Raw genomic sequence first — 18,409 nt, 5'->3', positions numbered from 1 at the left:
GGGAGGTTGTTTGAATAAATGTGTGTGATTGAGGGAATGAATCTGTGAATGAATTAGTGTGTGTGTGTGATAGCATGGATGTGTAAGTGCTGGGACCTAGGCATGATGGGACTGTGATTGCTGTTAGCAATCACACTCCTATCATACCAAGTCAGCCAGTACATGATGAAACCTGGCCAGCTGCCCCCCCCTTGTGTATTGATGCTGCCAGCAGTAAGGGGTCTGCACATCACTTACAGCCACCCTGTACCAGCATGTACTGGCTGACTTGGCATGATAGGAGTGTGATTGCTAACAGCAATCACAGTCCCATCATGCCTAGGTTCCAGCATTTACTGGTTGCCTTGGTATGATAGCAGTGTGATTACTGTTAGCAATCACACTCCTATCATGCCAAGTCATATTGTTGAATTCCTTTGTGCAATTGTGGTGTGTTACTTACTTTTACTAAAAGTGTGGGGGGGTTTTTTTTATTATTTTTAAAGGTGGGGGGTCGTTTTCGGCTAAGTGAACCCTGAATTTTTGGTTTTGGTCCAGAATTTTCATTTTGGTGCATCCCTAGAATAAATAGAACTATTTCATTTTTAATTATCCTGAATTTGTAGTCACAAAACTTTCTAGGCCCAGAAATCAGTGAGAGGAAAAGTAAAGGTTTTGTGTCATTTACTTTATTTTAATCTGCATATTTTATTAAAGGCCATATTTTCCCACAGTGAAAAATGAGTGCGGCCCGCGCACGTATACAATTCTGATGAAGTGGCCCACTGCAGAAAAAACTTGCGACACCCCTGGTCTAGACCCTGCTGGAATATCTGATCGCTCCGATGAGGCACTGATCACAGACACTGTGATCTCTATACAAGTAGTGATGTCCGGATCATGAACGAATCGTTCATTTGATCCGATTCTTTTCAGTGATCCGGATGAATCGGTTCAGGAGACTGAACGATTTATTTGTAACAGTTCAGTCTGTGAATCATGCAGTTGTAACCTGATCCTAGAGTGAGTCATCAGCAGAGTACTCAGACACAGACTCTGGGATCAGGTTACAGCTAATTAATTCACAGAGGAATGATGACTCAGAGTCGTTCAAAGATTCAAATGATTCAAAGATTCGAATCTTACAGGGATCACTGAGAGAATATCACTGATACCATACTTTTATAAATAAATACATTAATAATCTTCACTGCCCCAGGATTTTGATTCCCCTTAGTTTGCCCCCCCTTTACCTGCACCTTAAGTTAACTTTATTAAATGAACCACCCTAAAAGCCCCAACAACCATAACTGCCCCTAAGTGAACCCTAAAAACCCCATTAACCATAACGACCCCTGTGTATGGGGACATACTAAACATCATATTGGGATGATTGGCTGCAATGCTCAGCACTAGGTGTCAGTACACTTTTTACACTCATGGTAAATCAAAGTATTTTCTTTTAGGTAGTTCTTGATACTAAATTGCAAAAAGAAGCTGTAAATGTAACTATTTACTTGCTGAAATATATACAGTTTTATAACGGAATCATAGTAAATTCTATAGAAATAATAGAAAAATGTTATGTAATCAAAATATCGATTAAATATGGTACATGTATGTGAAAACATTTTACCTGTTTTGATTGGCACAATAAGGGAATATATTTTTTAAACATGGTTTAACATGCTAAGTAACACATTTGATCTATTTCTGATAAGAATATGGCTATAAATATTTTTTTACATGGGGATTATGGGCAGAATATCATAGTTACAGATGCCAAAGAACACATTTGACCTGTTTCTGATAAGAATATGGGAATATTATTATTTTTACATGGGTGAAATATTATAGTGTCACATGCTAAGGAAAATATTTGACCTTTTTCTGATAGGAATATGGGAACATTATTTTTTTACTTGGGGCTTATGGGTGGAATATTATAGTTACACATGCTAAGTAACATATTTGACCTGTTTCTGCCGGGTAGAGTGGTGAATGGGAGGGCGGAGGAGGCAGAGTGGTGAATGGGAGGGCGGAGGAGGCAGAGTGGTGTATGGGAGGGCGGAGGAGGCAGAGTGGTGTATGGGAGGGGGGAGGAGGCAGAGTGGTGTATGGGAGGGGGGAGGAGGCAGAGTGGTGTATGGGAGGGGGAGGAGGCAGAGTGGTGTATGGGAGGGGGGAGGAGGCAGAGTGGAGTATGGGAGGGGGAGGAGGCAGAGTGGAGTATGGGAGGGGGAAGGGGGGCAGAGTGGTGTATGGGAGGGGGCGGAGGCAGAGTGGTGTATGGGAGGGGGGAGGAGGCAGAGTGGTGTATGGGAGGGGGGAGGAGGCAGAGTGGAGTATGGGAGGGGGAAGGAGGCAGAGTGGAGTATGGGAGGGGGAAGGAGGCAGAGTGGTATGGGAGGGGGGAGGAGGCAGAGTGGTGTATGGGAGGGGGGAGGAGGCAGAGTGGTGTATGGGAGGGGGGAGGAGGCAGAGTGGTGTATGGGAGGGGGGAGGAGGCAGAGTGGAGTATGGGAGGGGGAAGGAGGCAGAGTGGAGTATGGGAGGGGGGAGGAGGCAGAGTGGTGTATGGGAGGGGGAGGTAGAGTGCTGTATGGGGGGTATAATGAATTTCAGAGTGGCATATCTGGGGGAGGCAGAGTGGTGAATCGGGGAGTATAATGAATTTCAGGGTGGTGCAGGGCATTTATGGGGAGCGGAGTGGCATATCAGGGTACACAGTGGCATATAGGGAGGTATAAGTCATAAATGGGGGCGAGTGGCATATAGGGAGTATAAGGCATATCGATATTAGACATATCTGGGAGTAAAAGGTATATCAGGGGGCTCAGTTGCATATCACTGGCATATAAGGAGTATAAGGCATATCAGGGGCACAGTGGCATATCAGGGGCACAGTGGAATCTCTGGCATATAGGAGGTATTAGGCATATCTGGGGGCAGAGTGGCAAACTGGGGGTCAGATGTGCATAACTGGGGGCAGTTTGGTAAATAAAAGAAAATATAAACAAGTCTTTTTTCTCATAGCTTTTATTAAATATGAAAAATAGTTAACATATGAATTAATATTTACTAATAACTTTGTATTAAAACCTAGTTTGAGAAACACTGTGTTTGGGTTCTTGTAGCTTTTATTATTATGTCAGTAAAATAAGGTGAATAGAGAGAGGCCATTGTGATAAAGAGATGAAAGTGTAAATTGTACGTTTTTTATTACATTATTTTAAATTAAAAAAAATAATCGTTAGTTGCAGCCCTAAAAATAATAGACAATATGTAATGTGAGTGAATACATAGCTGGATGATGTATATACCGTGATTGGAGCTGAATAAAACTAATAGACTGTTCACTGATTCTAATATTATGGATAAAGGACTCAAATATTTACGGAGACCAAAAGTGGAAAGGTCATCATAAATTGTGAAAATATATAATGCAAGAGATTAAAGACAAAAAGGAAGGATACAAAGGAAAAACAGAAAAAATAATTAAAATAAAAAGGAAAAAAGAAACTAGAAAAATAAGAGAAACAAAATATAAAAATAAATACAATAAAATAAATATATAAAATATGAAAGTGTCAAAAAATAAGACAAGTGACTAAAGATAAACATGTGGTAAGTGCAACACATATGAAAAACAATTTAAACTCCAAGGATTAATATAAAAAAAAAAGCTAAGAAAATATAAAAAAATATCAATGAATAAAAAGAACAGTGAAGAAGAAAAAAACAACTGAAACTAGAAATGATGATGATAAAATACAAAAAAGGAGAGTAAGGCTGTATATATATCATAGTGTGAAACAATTGAGTAAAGTGCAAAATAGGTGTCAAAACAACCAAATTCTTAAAGAGGTAGTAAAGTACATAATAATAAAGATCACTGAAAAAGTATTAAAGGTACAACAAATTAAATAATGAATTTTAGTGAAAACAGTTAAATACATTCAGATTTTTTTCCCCACAAAATACTTTAAAGTGATACAGTGCTATGAAAGTGTTGATAAGATCATGTGAAATATAAGGGTCTAAAACTAGTGGACATCGACATCAGCACATGTAGAGCAGAAATTAAAAAAAAAAAAAAATTTCATCTGAAAGATAAAAGAATAAAAATTAATCATAAAGATATGAAAAATAAAACAATCAACATATAATTTAAAATAAAAACAAATTCAAATAAGAGGCATCAAGTCAAAATCATAATTGAGTCACCAGAATGAGGAATCTGCACACACACCAAAGGAACTCAGGTGCTTATCTGTGCCAGGAAGGGCCAGCTCCCCAGTAGATCAAAATAAATAAAGGCTCCAGGTACTCAAGGGTTCCAGCTTAGGCAGATTTATTGAAGGACGACAGCAACAACGTTTCGACCTCACAATGTGGTCTTTATCAAGTTGAGAAAGACCTCATTGTGAGGTCCAGACGTTATTGTCCTTCAATAAATCTGCCTGAGCTGGAACCCTTGAGTGCTTGGAGCCTTTATTTATTAAAATCATAATTGAGACCCCTAAAAAAGATGGTATCCAATTCTTTAGTCCAAAACGCCTCTCTATATAATAATTTTTTTACCCTATCTCCCCTTCTGATGGATTCTGGCACCGTAAAAATGATTTGAAATTTTAGTTGTGATATATTTGTGAAAATGTAACCCGTATAGTATGTTCCCTGTAAGTGCTGGGAAAGTATGGAAAATCTATATAAATTAAGTATTTCTGAAATTAGGACACCTGAATTGATTAACCTGGAGGGGATTTGCCATGACTTTATCTAATTTTGTGAGGATTCAGAGGGGATATTGAAAAACAATTAGGTGGTTTATTTTCTTCTAATTTTCGATAGTTTTTACTAAATTTCTCATTCTAAATTTTCAGCTAATCATCCAACTATGGTATCAAAAGAAAGCTCTGTCTCTCCTTGGAAAAATAATATAGTTTACATGGGTACACTATTCACAGGGAAAGAGAATAATCGCTGAACTGACATAGGGCAAAAATGGCAAAATTGCTCTGGGACTTCAGGTACCAAAAACCCCTGGGAAGGGGTTAAACACTGTGTGTCCAACGTATACTAAGCCACAAGGACATTTTAAAATGTAAATTACAAAGGTAGAATTACAAGTGACATGATGTTTTTTACCATCATGAAGTGCTTTCCAGGGATAGAGTGGCAAGAGACACATGTTGTTGCAGGGTACATTGCCTTTGTTCGTGTGTCTATGGATTTGGTAGTGGAGATGTCAGCCTCTACAAGTTTGTTACGCAATGACGGGCATCTTTTATATGCCATCATCGGGGGAATTACTAAATTCTGGGATATTTGGGAAAGTCTCAGAGGATATGCCAGTGTTTATAAATAACTTTTTTTTTAATGGAGCAAGATTGTTTACTAAAAGTAGTCGCAAATGTGAGTCTGGGTTGTCCTTTGAGAAGGTCTTAACCCCTTCAATCCCCTATGGACGTACCGGTACATCCAAAAAACGCATCCTAAGAATTCCCTATAGACGTACCAGTATGTCCAGCCCTTCTTGCACCGTCAGGGACACATTTTTTTTATTTGATTTACCAAAAAAAATGAGGAAACTCCAACAAGCCCTGGAAGCAGTCCACCATGAGCTGAAGTTCAATGTACCACACACACATCCTTCTCACTCTCCTCCAGATCACAATAATGGAGGAGGGAGGTGGAGTCAGTAATATGAAAAGCCATGTGAAATCTGTGACTGGTCAGTGTTTACATTATTATTATTATTATTATTATCCTTTATTTATATAGCGCCAACAGTTTACGCAGCGCTTAATACAATACATAAATTAAAGGGATATGACAAGACAAGAATTGACAGACTAAGACAAACCGATACATTTGGTGGAGAGAGCCCTGCTCGCAAGCTTACAATCTAGAGGGAAATGGGGTGACAAACATAAGGCATAGAGAAAGGGTGAGAGGTATTGTGGGGGTTGTATCGATGACAAGGAAGTTCTAGCAGCTAAGATGGTATGCTTCTCTGAAGAAGTGGGTTTTTAGATGTTTCTTGAAAGTTGGGAGGGAGGGAGAATGCTGAAGGTTCCTTGGGAGTAGATTCCAGAGATATGGGGCAGCTCGAGTGAAATCTTGTAGACGGGAAAAGGAAGAGGTGATGAGTGAGGAGGAGAGCCTTAGCCCATGGGAGGAACGTAGGGATCGAGTAGGAGAGTATTTGCTAATGAGGTCAGAAATGTACGGAGGAGCAGTATTATGGATGGCCTTATATGTCAGTACCAGGATCTTAAATTTAATTCTAAAGGTAATTGGGAGCCAGTGGAGGGTTTCACAGAGGGGGGAAGCAGAAGAGGAGCGACGTGCAAGGAAGATGAGCCTAGCAGCGGCATTTAGGATAGACTGTAAAGGAGAGAGTCGAGACAGTGGAGTGCCAACCAGAAGAGTGTTGCAGTAGTCAAGACGGGAAATGATAAGGGAATGAACGAGTGTTTTTGTGGATTCTTGGGTGAGGAACGGGCGGATACGAGAGATGTTTTTTAGGTGCAAGCGGCAGGATTTGGCGAGGGACTGAATGTGAGGGATGAAGGAGAGGTTTGAGTCAAGGATGACCCCAAGGCATTGGGCCTGGTTAGTAGGAGAGATAGTCGTGTTGTTAATGGTGATAGAGAATTCAGGTAGTGGAGTGGAGATGGAGGGAGGGAAGATAATGAGTTCAGTTTTAGAAAGATTAAGTTTCAGGTAGTGTTGTGACATCCATGAAGAAATAGCAGATAAGCAATTGGTAATACGGGACAGGAGAGATGGAGAGAGATCAGGAGAAGACAGGTAGATTTGGGTATCATCTGCATATAGGTGATACTGGAGGCCAAATGAGTTGATTAGTGTGCCAAGAGAGGAAGTATAAAGAGAGAACAGCAGAGGGCCAAGGACTGAACCTTGGGGGACACCAACCGAAAGTGGAAGGGGTGATGATGTCTTGCCAGAGAAGTTGACAGAGAAGGAACGGTTAGACAGATATGAGGAGATCCAGGAGAGAGCTGTATCTCGAATGCCTATAGAAGCAAGTGAGTGTAGAAGAAGGTGGTGATCAACAGTATCGAAAGCAGCAGAGAGATCCAGTAGAATTAGAATAGAGAAGTGACCTTTTGCTTTGGCAGAGAGCAAGTCATTGGAGACTTTTGTTAGAGCTGTTTCAGTAGAGTGAAGGGGTTTGAAACCAGACTGTAGAGGGTCAAGGAGGGAATTAGAGGAGAGGAAGTTAATGAGGCGGTTGTACACAATCCGTTCAAGCAGCTTAGAGATAAAAGGAAGCAGAGAGATAGGGCGGTAGTTAGTCAAACAGACGGGATCTGAGGAAGGATTCTTTAGAATTGGTGTGATTAGCGCATGCTTGAAGGCAGATGGTACAGTTCCAGATGATAGAGAAAGATTAAATAGGTGGGTAAGTGATGTACCAAGGGATGGATATAGAGACTTTGTGAGGTGTGAAGGGATGGGGTCGAGGGGACAGGTTGTTGGGTGAGAGGAAGAAAGAAGAGTGGCTATCTCTTCTTCGGTTGTAGGGGAAAAGGCAGTTAGTATAGTAGGAGTGGAGAGAGTGGTGTTGAGTGGTGTAGGAGGGAGTTGTAAGGAAGAGAGGTCTTTTCTAATAGTCTCGATCTTCTCTTTGAAGTGGGTAGCAAGATCTTGGGCAGTGAGAGAGGTTTGTGGTGTGGGTGTGGAGGGACAGAGAAGGGAGTTGAAAGTAGAAAAAAGGCGTCGTGGGTTGGAAGAAAGAGAGGATATGAGAGTGGAGAAGTAGAGCTGTTTGGTGAGAGAGAGGGCAGAGTTGTAGGTGTGGAGCATGAATTTATAGTGATTAAAGTCTTCGCTGGATTTGGATTTTCTGAAGTAACGCTCAGCCGTGCGGCAGCACTTCTGAAGAAACCGTGTGGTTTTGGTATGCCATGGTTGGCGTTTAACTTGTCGGGGGTAACTTGTAGTAATTGGAGCTATGGTGTCGAGGGATGAAGCAAGTGTGTTGTTATAAAAAGAGGCTGCTGTGTCTGGGCAGGAAAGGGTTAACATGGAAGGTAAGAGAGGTTCAAGTGAGGCTGACAGTTGGGTAATGGTATTGTCTGGTAATGGCCTACAAGTATGAGCTGAGCGCTGTAAGTATGTCTTGTTAGGGGTTAGCACTGGAGAAAAGGATAGACGGTGGTGGTCAGACAGAGGGAACGGGTAGATGGAGAAGTCTGAAAGGGAGCATGATCTGGAGAAAACCAGGTCAAGTGAGTGTCCCTCGGTGTGCGTAGGGGAATTAGTCCATTGAGAGAGACCAGAGGAGGATGTTAGGGAGAGGAGTTTGGAGCTAGCAGAGTTCTTAGATATATCTAAAGGAATGTTAAAGTCACCCAGAATAAGACAGGGGATATTAGGAGAGAGGAAGAAAGGGAGCCAGGCAGAAAGGTGGTCAAAGAACTGCGAGGTAGGACCTGGAGGGCGATATATGACAGCAATTTGAAGAGAGAGTGGAGAGAAAAGACGGATTGTGTGAGCTTCAAAGGAACAGAATGAGAGGGAGGGAGGGCTTGGTATATTCTGGAAGGTGCAGTGAGGTGAGAGAAGGATGCCTACACCACCACCCTTTCTGCCATCAGGCCTAGGAGTGTGGCTGAAGTGTAGTCCTCCGAAGGAGAGTGCAGCAGAAGCAGTAGTGTCATGGGAGGGGATCCAGGTTTCAGTAAGAGCTAGGAGGTTAAAAGCATAGAAAAAGGTCATGTATACAAGCAAGTTTGTTGCATACCGAGCGGGCATTCCATAGGGCACAGTTAAAGACGGGAGGTAGCTTAAGGTTGGAGATGATAGGAATAAGATTGGTTAGGTTGCGCATGTTGATTGAGTTTGCTGGTTAAGAGTGATGGGAATAGGGAAGACTATGTGGGGGACAGGAGTAGTAGAGCAGGTATAGGTAGGTTTCACATAAAAAGGTTTAGTGTAGAGGTACTGGGATAGCTTTGACGGCAGAGAGATGGGGAGGGATAGGATCTGGAATGCTTTAATGGGGAGTAGTGGTTAGTAAAGGGATCTACAGTTTGGTGCCCTCTACTGGCGTGTTCCAATAGAGCTGGTACTTAACTGTCTATATATTAGAACACCACTGGGGCGGGTGTGAGAGGGGCAGGGAGGGCGGGCGCTTGGGCTTCAGTTGATTGTGGGGAACATGAAGGTGGGTATTGCAGGTTGTGAGGGCTGTAATAGAGAGTGTTAAATAGTGTTAAAGTGGACGGGGGCAGTAAGAGGGCAGATATAGGAGATAAGGGGTTAGTGGAGCAGAAAGATAGAAAGTAAAATATAACACACTTAAGTAGTGACAGGCATGACATAAATTTTACCAAATAAAAACAAATAAAACAATCCGTGGAAAAATGCTGCAACTCCCAGTAAGGGCATTCCTAGGCCATAAAGCATAGATAGACAGAGAAAAGGGTAATAGACAATTCAGGCACAGAAACAGGAAAATGATAATAACAATACAGAAAACAATAACAGATAATAAAGGAGATCTCTTGGTCCACTCTGTATACCTTGTAGCAAAGTATGCAGGTTTGCTTGGGCTTCAGTTGATTGTGGGGAACATGAAGGTGGGTATTGCAGGTTGTGAGGGCTGTAATAGAGAGTGTTAAATAGTGTTAAAGTGGACGGGGGCAGTAAGAGGGCAGATATAGGAGATAAGGGGTTAGTGGAGCAGAAAGATAGAAAGTAAAATATAACACACTTAAGTAGTGACAGGCATGACATAAATTTTACCAAATAAAAACAAATAAAACAATCCGTGGAAAAATGCTGCAACTCCCAGTAAGGGCATTCCTAGGCCATAAAGCATAGATAGACAGAGAAAAGGGTAATAGACAATTCAGGCACAGAAACAGGAAAATGATAATAACAATACAGAAAACAATAACAGATAATAAAGGAGATCTCTTGGTCCACTCTGTATACCTTGTAGCAAAGTATGCAGGTTTGCTTGGGCTTCAGTTGATTGTGGGGAACATGAAGGTGGGTATTGCAGGTTGTGAGGGCTGTAATAGAGAGTGTTAAATAGTGTTAAAGTGGACGGGGGCAGTAAGAGGGCAGATATAGGAGATAAGGGGTTAGTGGAGCAGAAAGATAGAAAGTAAAATATAACACACTTAAGTAGTGACAGGCATGACATAAATTTTACCAAATAAAAACAAATAAAACAATCCGTGGAAAAATGCTGCAACTCCCAGTAAGGGCATTCCTAGGCCATAAAGCATAGATAGACAGAGAAAAGGGTAATAGACAATTCAGGCACAGAAACAGGAAAATGATAATAACAATACAGAAAACAATAACAGATAATAAAGGAGATCTCTTGGTCCACTCTGTATACCTTGTAGCAAAGTATGCAGGTTTGCTTGGGCTTCAGTTGATTGTGGGGAACATGAAGGTGGGTATTGCAGGTTGTGAGGGCTGTAATAGAGAGTGTTAAATAGTGTTAAAGTGGACGGGGGCAGTAAGAGGGCAGATATAGGAGATAAGGGGTTAGTGGAGCAGAAAGATAGAAAGTAAAATATAACACACTTAAGTAGTGACAGGCATGACATAAATTTTACCAAATAAAAACAAATAAAACAATCAGTGGAAAAATGCTGCAACTCCCAGTAAGGGCATTCCTAGGCCATAAAGCATAGATAGACAGAGAAAAGGGTAATAGACAATTCAGGCACAGAAACAGGAAAATGATAATAACAATACAGAAAACAATAACAGATAATAAAGGAGATCTCTTGGTCCACTCTGTATACCTTGTAGCAAAGTATGCAGGTTTGCTTGGGCTTCAGTTGATTGTGGGGAACATGAAGGTGGGTATTGCAGGTTGTGAGGGCTGTAATAGAGAGTGTTAAATAGTGTTAAAGTGGACGGGGGCAGTAAGAGGGCAGATATAGGAGATAAGGGGTTAGTGGAGCAGAAAGATAGAAAGTAAAATATAACACACTTAAGTAGTGACAGGCATGACATAAATTTTACCAAATAAAAACAAATAAAACAATCCGTGGAAAAATGCTGCAACTCCCAGTAAGGGCATTCCTAGGCCATAAAGCATAGATAGACAGAGAAAAGGGTAATAGACAATTCAGGCACAGAAACAGGAAAATGATAATAACAATACAGAAAACAATAACAGATAATAAAGGAGATCTCTTGGTCCACTCTGTATACCTTGTAGCAAAGTATGCAGGTTTGCTTGGGCTTCAGTTGATTGTGGGGAACATGAAGGTGGGTATTGCAGGTTGTGAGGGCTGTAATAGAGAGTGTTAAATAGTGTTAAAGTGGACGGGGGCAGTAAGAGGGCAGATATAGGAGATAAGGGGTTAGTGGAGCAGAAAGATAGAAAGTAAAATATAACACACTTAAGTAGTGACAGGCATGACATAAATTTTACCAAATAAAAACAAATAAAACAATCCGTGGAAAAATGCTGCAACTCCCAGTAAGGGCATTCCTAGGCCATAAAGCATAGATAGACAGAGAAAAGGGTAATAGACAATTCAGGCACAGAAACAGGAAAATGATAATAACAATACAGAAAACAATAACAGATAATAAAGGAGATCTCTTGGTCCACTCTGTATACCTTGTAGCAAAGTATGCAGGTTTGCTTGGGCTTCAGTTGATTGTGGGGAACATGAAGGTGGGTATTGCAGGTTGTGAGGGCTGTAATAGAGAGTGTTAAATAGTGTTAAAGTGGACGGGGGCAGTAAGAGGGCAGATATAGGAGATAAGGGGTTAGTGGAGCAGAAAGATAGAAAGTAAAATATAACACACTTAAGTAGTGACAGGCATGACATAAATTTTACCAAATAAAAACAAATAAAACAATCAGTGGAAAAATGCTGCAACTCCCAGTAAGGGCATTCCTAGGCCATAAAGCATAGATAGACAGAGAAAAGGGTAATAGACAATTCAGGCACAGAAACAGGAAAATGATAATAACAATACAGAAAACAATAACAGATAATAAAGGAGATCTCTTGGTCCACTCTGTATACCTTGTAGCAAAGTATGCAGGTTTGCTTGGGCTTCAGTTGATTGTGGGGAACATGAAGGTGGGTATTGCAGGTTGTGAGGGCTGTAATAGAGAGTGTTAAATAGTGTTAAAGTGGACGGGGGCAGTAAGAGGGCAGATATAGGAGATAAGGGGTTAGTGGAGCAGAAAGATAGAAAGTAAAATATAACACACTTAAGTAGTGACAGGCATGACATAAATTTTACCAAATAAAAACAAATAAAACAATCCGTGGAAAAATGCTGCAACTCCCAGTAAGGGCATTCCTAGGCCATAAAGCATAGATAGACAGAGAAAAGGGTAATAGACAATTCAGGCACAGAAACAGGAAAATGATAATAACAATACAGAAAACAATAACAGATAATAAAGGAGATCTCTTGGTCCACTCTGTATACCTTGTAGCAAAGTATGCAGGTTTGCTTGGGCTTCAGTTGATTGTGGGGAACATGAAGGTGGGTATTGCAGGTTGTGAGGGCTGTAATAGAGAGTGTTAAATAGTGTTAAAGTGGACGGGGGCAGTAAGAGGGCAGATATAGGAGATAAGGGGTTAGTGGAGCAGAAAGATAGAAAGTAAAATATAACACACTTAAGTAGTGACAGGCATGACATAAATTTTACCAAATAAAAACAAATAAAACAATCAGTGGAAAAATGCTGCAACTCCCAGTAAGGGCATTCCTAGGCCATAAAGCATAGATAGACAGAGAAAAGGGTAATAGACAATTCAGGCACAGAAACAGGAAAATTATAATAACAATACAGAAAACAATAACAGATAATAAAGGAGATCTCTTGGTCCACTCTGTATACCTTGTAGCAAAGTATGCAGGTTTGCTTGGGCTTCAGTTGATTGTGGGGAACATGAAGGTGGGTATTGCAGGTTGTGAGGGCTTGTAGCAAAGTAGGCAGGTTTGCTTGGGCTTCAGTTGATTGTGGGGAACATGAAGGTGGGTATTGCAGGTTGTGAGGGCTTGTAGCAAAGTATGCAGGTTTGCTTGGGCTTCAGTTGATTGTGGGGAACATGAAGGTGGGTATTGCAGGTTGTGAGGGCTTGTAGCAAAGTATGCAGGTTTGCTTGGGCTTCAGTTGATTGTGGGGAACATGAAGGTGGGTATTGCAGGTTGTGAGGGCTTGTAGCAAAGTATGCAGGTTTGCTTGGGCTTCAGTTGATTGTGGGGAACATGAAGGTGGGTATTGCAGGTTGTGAGGGCTTGTAGCAAAGTATGCAGGTTTGCTTGGGCTTCAGTTGATTGTGGGGAACATGAAGGTGGGTATTGCAGGTTGTGAGGGCTTGTAGCAAAGTATGCAGGTTTGCTTGGGCTTCAGTTGATTGTGGGGAACATGAAGGTGGGTATTGCAGGTTGTGAGGGCTTGTAGCAAAGTATGCAGGTTTGCTTGGGCTTCAGTTGATTGTGGGGAACATGAAGGTGGGTATTGCAGGTTTACATTACTCTACCAGCCACTGATTGGGTTTTATTGTATGGCCTTAGTTGTGAGACAGTCCCCTGAACCAAGCACTTACTGGTTACGTCATGCATCAGAGTGTGTCACTGTACCTTTCTGCTGTACAAACAATGGGACATCCTGGCACAACTTTTTTTGCTTGTACAGAAAAAAAGTTGCTTGATGGTTTTTTCATACCATCCAACCACCTAAAACAATATAATTATACAATGCCGATGCAATTAAATGTGGTGGAATGTGTAAGTTATTATGTGTAAGCAAGTGTTATTAGATATCTCAGAAGTAGAAGCCATGCAACTATGTACGCAAATAGTATTTACTATTTTACTGAATATTTTGTGTTTCTTATCCTTACCAGGTTATTATTAATCATTCATGATGGAGACTTCAGTATACCAAACACAGCCCTTAAATGTGAAGCAAAAACACAACTCTGAAGGGTGTTATGTGTGGCAAGTATCAGACATGAATAGATTAAGACGTTTTTTGTGCTTTGGCTCAGAGGGTGGCACTTATTATATTGAAGAGAAGAAACTGGGATATGAGAATACAGAGACCCTTGTTCGACTTATAGAAGATGGAAAAGGTTGTGAAGTAGTTCAGGAGATAAAATCATTCAGTGAAGAAGGTAGAGCTGCAAAACAGGAACCTGCCATTTTTGCTTTGGCTGTCTGCTCCCAGTCCTCTGACACCAAGACCAAACAAGAAGCTTTTAAATCTTTGTCTGAAGTTTGCCGTATCCCAACACACCTTTTTATGTTTGTCCAGTTCAAGAAAAACCTAAAAGAATACATGAAGTGTGGCATATGGGGAAGAGCTTCTAGAAAAGCTATCTCTGACTGGTATAACGCTAAGGACAGCTTAACTCTGGCTATGGCTGTTACTAAGTATAAACAAAGGAATGGTTGGTCCCACAAGGACCTTTTGAGGTTGTCTCATATAAAATCATTTAATGAAGGTATGTAAAAATATTTTTTTGGTTTATGTTCTGTTTTATGTTGTATGCTCAGGTGTGAGGTCACCACTTTTCTTGTCTTCATATATACATAGGTAATTAAGTTGGTATAGTTGGGAGTGGTTGCTGTTGAGCTATATTCCCAGGTATTTTAATGTGGCCCGCAGCAGGTAAAGAGGAAAGTGTCTGCTAGGTGTTTGCTCTCAGATAAAGGTAGACTAATGTTTAAGATTTCCGATTTGAAGTTATTGATCTTTAAATTGGAGAGTGCTATGTAGATACAAGACTCCTTCACCCTTACAGGACCACCAGCCTATTCAAAAGAACCAGTCTATACGCTATCTGTGCTAGTGCAGTTGCAAACCCACAGAGGATCCCCACAACACAGGGAGTTTTCCATAGGATTGGGTTAGTTCTCCTGTTTACCCATTTATAGAGCTTGTTCCTCTGGGAGGTCATCAGGGGGTCAAGGATGCTCCAGTATTGTCCATGGAGGCCTCCTATGTGGAAGTCCTGATTTGAAGGCTCTTAAAATCACAAATAAGGTTAAGAAAACAGAGACACTAAGAGAAAGCTTATTGAATTGTTTAAGAACAATTGTACAAAGTTAAGGCTTTTTATTTATTTAACTACTTACAAATATATTTACATAGTTTATCTGAAGAAGAAACTAAAAAAAAAAAGGAGAAAGTAAGGGAATACGTTTGGACGTCACCCTTAAAACCCACTATGTTTCTGATCTGGTGAATGTTTGCAGGTCGCTGAGAGGGATATGATTTTCTCTTATTTTTTTAATTCATATAAATAGGGCTGCAACTAACGATTATTTTAATAATCGATTAGTTGGCCGATTATTTTTTCGATTAATCGGATAAAAAATTTAATTTTTTTTCAATTTAAAATAATGTAATAAAAAACGTACAATTTACACTTTCATCTCTTTATCACAATGGCCTCTCTCTATTTACCTTCTTATTTTACTTACATAATAATAAAGGCTACAAGAACCCAAACACTGTTTCTCAAACTAGGTTTTAATACAAAGTTATTAGTAAATATTAATTCATATGTTAACTATTTTTCATATTTAATAAAAGCTATGAGAAAAAAGACTTGTTTATATTTTCTTTTATTTACCAAACTGCCCCCAGTTATGCACATCTGACCCCCAGTTTGCCACTCTGCCCCCAGATATGCCTAATACCTCCTATATGCCAGAGATTCCACTGTGCCCCCTGATATGCCACTGTGCCCCTGATATGCCTTATACTCCTTATATGCCAGTGATATGCAACTGAGCCCCCTGATATACCTTTTACTCCCAGATATGTCTAATATCGATATGCCTTATACTCCCTATATGCCACTCGCCCCCATTTATGACTTATACCTCCCTATATGCCACTGTGTACCCTGATATGCCACTCCGCTCCCCATAAATGCCCTGCACCACCCTGAAATTCATTATACTCCCCGATTCACCACTCTGCCTCCCCCAGATATGCCACTCTGAAATTCATTATACCCCCCATACAGCACTCTACCTCCCCCATACACCACTCTGCCTCCTCCCCCTCCCATACATCACTCTGCCTCCTCCCCCCCTCCCATACTCCACTCTGCCTCCTTCCCCCTCCCATACCTCTTATATGCCAGTGATATGCAACTGAGCCCCCTGATATACCTTTTACCCCCAGATATGTTTTATGCCCCCCTGATATGCCTAATATCGATATGCCTTATACCCCCTATATGCCACTGAGCCCCCTGATATACCTTTTACCCCCAGATATGCCTAATATCGATATGCCTTATACCCCCTATATGCCCTGAAATTCATAATACCCCCCATACACCACTATAACTCACCCATACACCACTCTGGCTCCTCCCCCTCCCATACACCACTCTGGCTCCTCCCCCCTCCCATACACCACTCTGGCTCCTCCCCCCTCCCATACACCACTCTAGCTCCCCCCCTCCCATACACCACTCTAGCTCCCCCCCTCCCATACACCACTCTGCCTCCTCCCCCTCTCATAGACCACTCTGCCTCCTCCCCCTCCCATACATCACTTTGGCTCCTCCCCCTCCCATACTCCACTCTGCCTCCTCCCCCTCTCATAGACCACTCTGCCTCCTCCCCCTCCCATACATCACTTTGCCTCCTCCCATACTCCACTCTGGCTCCTCCCCCCTCCCATACACCACTGCCTCCTCCCCCTCCCATACTCCACTCTGCCTCCTCCCCCTCTCATAGACCACTCTGCCTCCTCCCCCTCCCATATACCACTTTGCCCCCTCCCATACTCCACTCTGGCTCCTCCCCCCTCCCATACACCACTGCCTCCTCCCATACATCACTTTGGCTCCTCCCCTTCCCATACTCCACTCTGCCTCCTCCCCCCTCCCATACATCGCTCTGCCTCTCTACCCGGCTCCGTTACTGACAGGAACTTTCACTGCAGCTTCATAGAAGCCTCAGCGTAAGTGAAGGTGAGTAACGGAGGCTAACCCCGCTGCTTGCCCGGCGCCCGGGACTGCATGTCCCGGGCGTCGGGTGCTAGACCCCTGAATATAGGCCGCACGTAAAGTGGGGGAAAAAAGTGCGGCCTATATTCGAGCCAATACGGTATATATATATATATATATATATATATATATATATATATATATATATATATATATATATATAGTGTGTTCCAAGAATAGCTGCCGGCACTCGTGGGACTTGATTTCAATAAATCTCAAAAAGCTCTGTTTTACAAGTCAACGTTTCAGTCTTTTATTTTCAGACTTTCATCCGGATGGAATGATATGGAATGATTAATTTGAGTGATAGACACATTAATATGTATGATTAATAAATTGAAATCTATAATAATGGTCACTTTTTGTACTATATGAATATAAGTTGAACATGTAGCTTCATAACTCAAATGTATGCAATTTTTTTTTTCTTCTTACCACTGTAAATTCACTACTGGAATTTAGGATTCACTAAAGGTCTTTAATCCAATATGGAATGATTAATTTGGGTGGCAGACATATCAATATGTATGACTGATAATTGAACTCTATAATATCTCATAAATCAAAATAATGGTCACTTTGGATAATATATGGATATAAGTTGAACATAGCTCTATAACTCAAATGTTTGCAATTTTTTTTTCTTCTCCTTTCTTACTGCTATGTTATATGACATGATGGATTTGGGGATGTTGACATATCAATACGTATTAGAGAGATTCTTAAAAGTCCTTAAAAGCTCATAAAACAGAGCAGCAGCCCTCTTGCCAAGGTTTCCTCTTCTTGACTTGATTGATAGTAGAAATTCACAAAAGGGGTAGTGGTTGCACTTCAACAATATAAAATAGAAAAAAAGAAAAGCAGCGCAATGGTGTAGTATGTTTGTATTCCAGGTATATATAAAGAGATAAAAAGGTGGTACTCACAATTTTTTTTGGAGCTATCCTGCGCGCATGGGCGATACAATCCCCGCCTAAGGATGAAATAGCAGCAATGGTGTGGTAGTCAGGTGTTGTCAGGAGCGATGTAAAAAGGTTATTTGTTTATACTTTACAGAATAAAAAGTATAAATAGTATAAAACAGCACAACAGTTTTTGTGGACATAACAGGGAACAAATTGAAATTTGCTTGTCTATTGGCTTATAATATACCATATTTGCCTGATTATAGACTGCACTTCTTTCCCCCACTTTAAGTCTTTAAGGTGGGGGTGCGGCCTATAATCAGGGTTTAGCGCAGGGAAGCGCAATTCCTATCGCCCGATGCCCGGGACATGCAGTTCCGGGTGCCGGCCAGTTGGTTTTTTTTTGTTTTGTTTTTTTTTTATTTTCTTTTTCATTTAGCCCTGCAGTAGGATTAGGATCCAGGTCCACCCTCTGCAAGGAAGCACTGATTGACACGGAGGAGA

The 18,409-nt window shown here is 41.2% G+C and overlaps 1 protein-coding gene across 1 annotated transcript in view; it reads left to right on the top strand.

Annotated features, from left to right (window-relative positions):
- The first annotated feature begins 13,891 nt into the window (after positions 1-13,891).
- LOC149272836 (RNA-binding protein RO60-like) overlaps positions 13,892-18,409 on the top strand; it is a 142,268-nt gene continuing 137,750 nt past the window's right edge. Inside the window, exon 1 of the mRNA XM_089506679.1 lies at positions 13,892-14,471. Within this exon, the coding sequence (XP_089362805.1) occupies positions 13,892-14,471 (580 nt within the window). The remainder of the gene's footprint in view (positions 14,472-18,409) is intronic.

The sequence above is a fragment of the Sceloporus occidentalis genome, unplaced genomic scaffold, assembly GCF_023333645.1.
Source record: "Sceloporus occidentalis isolate IW3139 unplaced genomic scaffold, rSceOcc1.0.p SCAF_412, whole genome shotgun sequence".
Classification (NCBI taxonomy): Eukaryota; Metazoa; Chordata; class Lepidosauria; order Squamata; family Phrynosomatidae; genus Sceloporus; species Sceloporus occidentalis.
This window is presented reverse-complemented; position numbering and strand designations above follow the sequence as displayed.